Consider the following 3,076-nt stretch of genomic DNA (forward strand, 5'->3'; position numbering starts at 1 on the left):
ATGATGGTGCACGCGTTCAGAAAGGGCATTGTGCCACGGCCTTTCAGCGAGTCACTCATCAGAAACCGCCCCAAAACTTTCGGCGACATAAGGCGCCGAGCGGTGGCTCACATTGTTGTAGAGGGAGAAGTTATTGAAAAGCGCACATACGTTGTTCCCACGCGCCCACGAGCACCAGGCCGACCTCAACCCATGAGGGTGCATGAAGCAACAACAGAGAAGAGGGCTCCAGCGAAGCAACAACCTTACGAGCCCAGGAAGCCCCAAACTAGGGGACATGCAAGGGAGAATGTGCCACCAAGGCACAACTTCGTAGTAGAACTGAAGGACCTGATTGCCGTCCCTAACATAGCAGAGAGATTGAAGATACCCGCTAAGACTGCCAAAAAGCTAGGGCCCAACAAGAACGCTTGGTGGGAGTTCCACCAAGCGTTTGGCCACCCCATACGCAACTGCTTGGCATTGGGACACCAATTAGATGAGCCGGTGAAGAGTGGTATCCTGAATGACTACTTTGCGGAGTCACAGGGAGCCCCGAACTCGACAGTATCAGGGGAGGATCAGGGGCACGAGATACCCGTGCATGGCAAGGTTCATACTATCGCGGGGGCTTTTTCAGGAGGAGGGTGCACCGCTTCTCAATGGAAGAAGTATGCACGTGCAGTGATGTCAGTAGAAGCGCAAGAGGCAGACGACGCCCTTGACGTCAACCTTGTCTTCACCAGGGCTGACCTCCGAGATGTCGTCCCCCACAACAATGATCCAGTGGTGATCTCATTAGTAACCGCTGGGAGGAAGATACACCATGTACTAGTGGATCAAGAAAGCTCGACAGACGTGATGTTTTGGACGACTTTCAAAAAACTGTAGTTATCCCCTGACCTGCTAAGGCCTTATACTGGTTGTCTGTACGATTTCGACCAGGTAGAGGTGCGTGGGCATTTAGAGCTGAGGATCACCTTCACAGATGGCGCTGTGTCCCGCACAGAGAACATCAGGTACCTCGTCGTCAATGCCCCCTCCACTTATAGCATACTACTGGGTAGACCTACGTTGAACAGGCTGAGGGCGGTGACGTCGACGAGGCACATGAAGATGAAGCTGCCCGACTTGGGAGGAAAGGTGATTACCATCAAGTCGGATCAAAAGAAGGCTAAGAGGTGTTATGAGAACAACCTCAAGACGAAGAGAGGGGTGTTCATGGTTACCACCAGGGCACCAATTGAAGAAGGGGTCGCCCCATCAGAGATAGCTCGATCAGAGATCCCCCGGGAGAGACGACCCGAACCAGCAGGGGAAGTACTTGAGAGGAAGATTGGAGGTAAGACGTTCAAGCTTGGCAAGTCGCTAGGCAGAGCAGCATAGGACCAGATCGCCGAGGTCATAGAACGACATCTGGATGCCTTCGCATGGTCCGCCTCGGACATGCCAGGCATAGACCCAGACTTCCTGTGCCACCGCCTCACCATGGACCCCAAGGTCAGGCTCGTCCTCCAGAAAAGAAGGAAGTTCAACGAAGAGAAGTGGCAGGTCATAAAAGAAGAGACAAAGAAGTTGTTGGGCGCCGACCACATAAGGGAGATCCAGTACCCTGAGTGGTTGGCCAACATGGTCTTGGTGAAGAAGGCCAACAGGAAGTGGAGGATGTGTGTCGATTTCACCAACCTCAACAAAGCATGCCCGAAAGACTCTTATCCGCAAGGTCCTGCAAAAACTGGATGTGGCGGGAAGGATGGTACAATGGGCAGTGGAACTCTCAGAGTTTGATGTCCAGTACGAGCCCCGAGGTCCTATCAAAAGCCAAGTTTATGCAGATTTCGTGGTAGAGCTCTCCTCGACAGATGCACACCAAGAGGAAGCCAACTTCCGGTGGGTGCTCTCTGTAGACGGGTCCTCTAACCAACAAGACAGTGGGGCAGGTGTCATCTTGGAGGGACCAAACGGGCTTTTAATCGAACAGGCCCTATGGTTCACCTTCAAGGCCAGCAACAATCAGGCGGAGTACGAAGCCCTCATCGCTGACATGCTTCTAGCCAAGGAATTGGGTGCGCAAAATCTGTTGGCGAAGAGTGACTCCCTTTTAGTCACAGGTTAGGTGATTGGAGAATACCAGGCCAAGGACCCTCAGATGGCTGCATACCTAGGGTATGTCCAGGTCCTGAAGGGGTCATTCGTAGTGTTCGAGTTGGTGCACGTCCCAAGAGAGCAGAATGCCCGAGCTAACTTGCTAGCTAAGCTCGCCAGTTCAGGCAAGGGAGGCAGACAAAGGACGGTCATACAGGAAACCCTGAAGACACCTCGAATTTTCACCGCAGATAACTGGGTGGGGGTGCACCAGGTCAGTACGACAAGAGGAGGGGCGATGAGTCATCGGTCACTGACTCAGGAGACGCTGCAGACTCCCAAGGTAAGCCTATATCCAACCTTGGGGGAGGAGTCAATGCAGGTGTGCCTGGCTGAAGGAGGAGATACCTGGATGATGCCCTACAAATGCTACCTGGATGATGGGATACTCCCGTTGGAACCCACAGAATGCAGGAAAATCAAGAAAAATTCTGCCAAGTACACTCTCATTGATGGAGAGCTGTTCAGACATGGGTTCATGATGTGAATGTAACTACAAGAACACATGATTCTTGACATTCTTAGGAACAACTTGAGCTGGATTTGAAAGGCACTTTACTTTAGAATTGGATCAATGTTCTAAATTCAAGAACTCACCAAAACTAAGCACCAACCAAGACTCATATGGAAGTCCATGTATTGTCAAATTGAATCAAAACAAAAGGAAAGAAGAACAAGAATTAAAACTGGACAGAATTTAAAAGCTAGCTACTGAACCAAAACAGAATTAAGAACACAATGCTGGAAACACAAAATTAAACGGTAGAAAAAGGAGTAAACTCTAGGAATCAAAACTACCGAATGGAAAATTGAAGAAAAGGGAAGAAGAACACTTATAGAAGAAGATGCTTGCTGGATTTTGAGAATTGGAAGAAGCCATTCACGCCACTTGGAACCTTGAACCAAGATAAGTGATGGAGTGCCACCACTTGAAGCTCACCATAGCTCACAA

At 50.3% G+C, this 3,076-nt stretch overlaps 1 protein-coding gene across 1 annotated transcript; it reads left to right on the forward strand.

The window, feature by feature from the left end:
* On the forward strand, nt 1-1,365 carry LOC137835031 (uncharacterized). The gene is made up of 2 exons (XM_068643329.1): nt 1-807; nt 925-1,365. Exons 1-2 carry the CDS (start codon nt 1-3, stop codon nt 1,363-1,365), a joined length of 1,248 nt encoding a protein of 415 aa, XP_068499430.1.
* Nucleotides 1,366-3,076: the final 1,711 nt, after the last annotated feature.

This window comes from Phaseolus vulgaris, chromosome 11 (assembly GCF_000499845.2).
Source record: "Phaseolus vulgaris cultivar G19833 chromosome 11, P. vulgaris v2.0, whole genome shotgun sequence".
NCBI classification, from domain to species: Eukaryota; Viridiplantae; Streptophyta; class Magnoliopsida; order Fabales; family Fabaceae; genus Phaseolus; species Phaseolus vulgaris.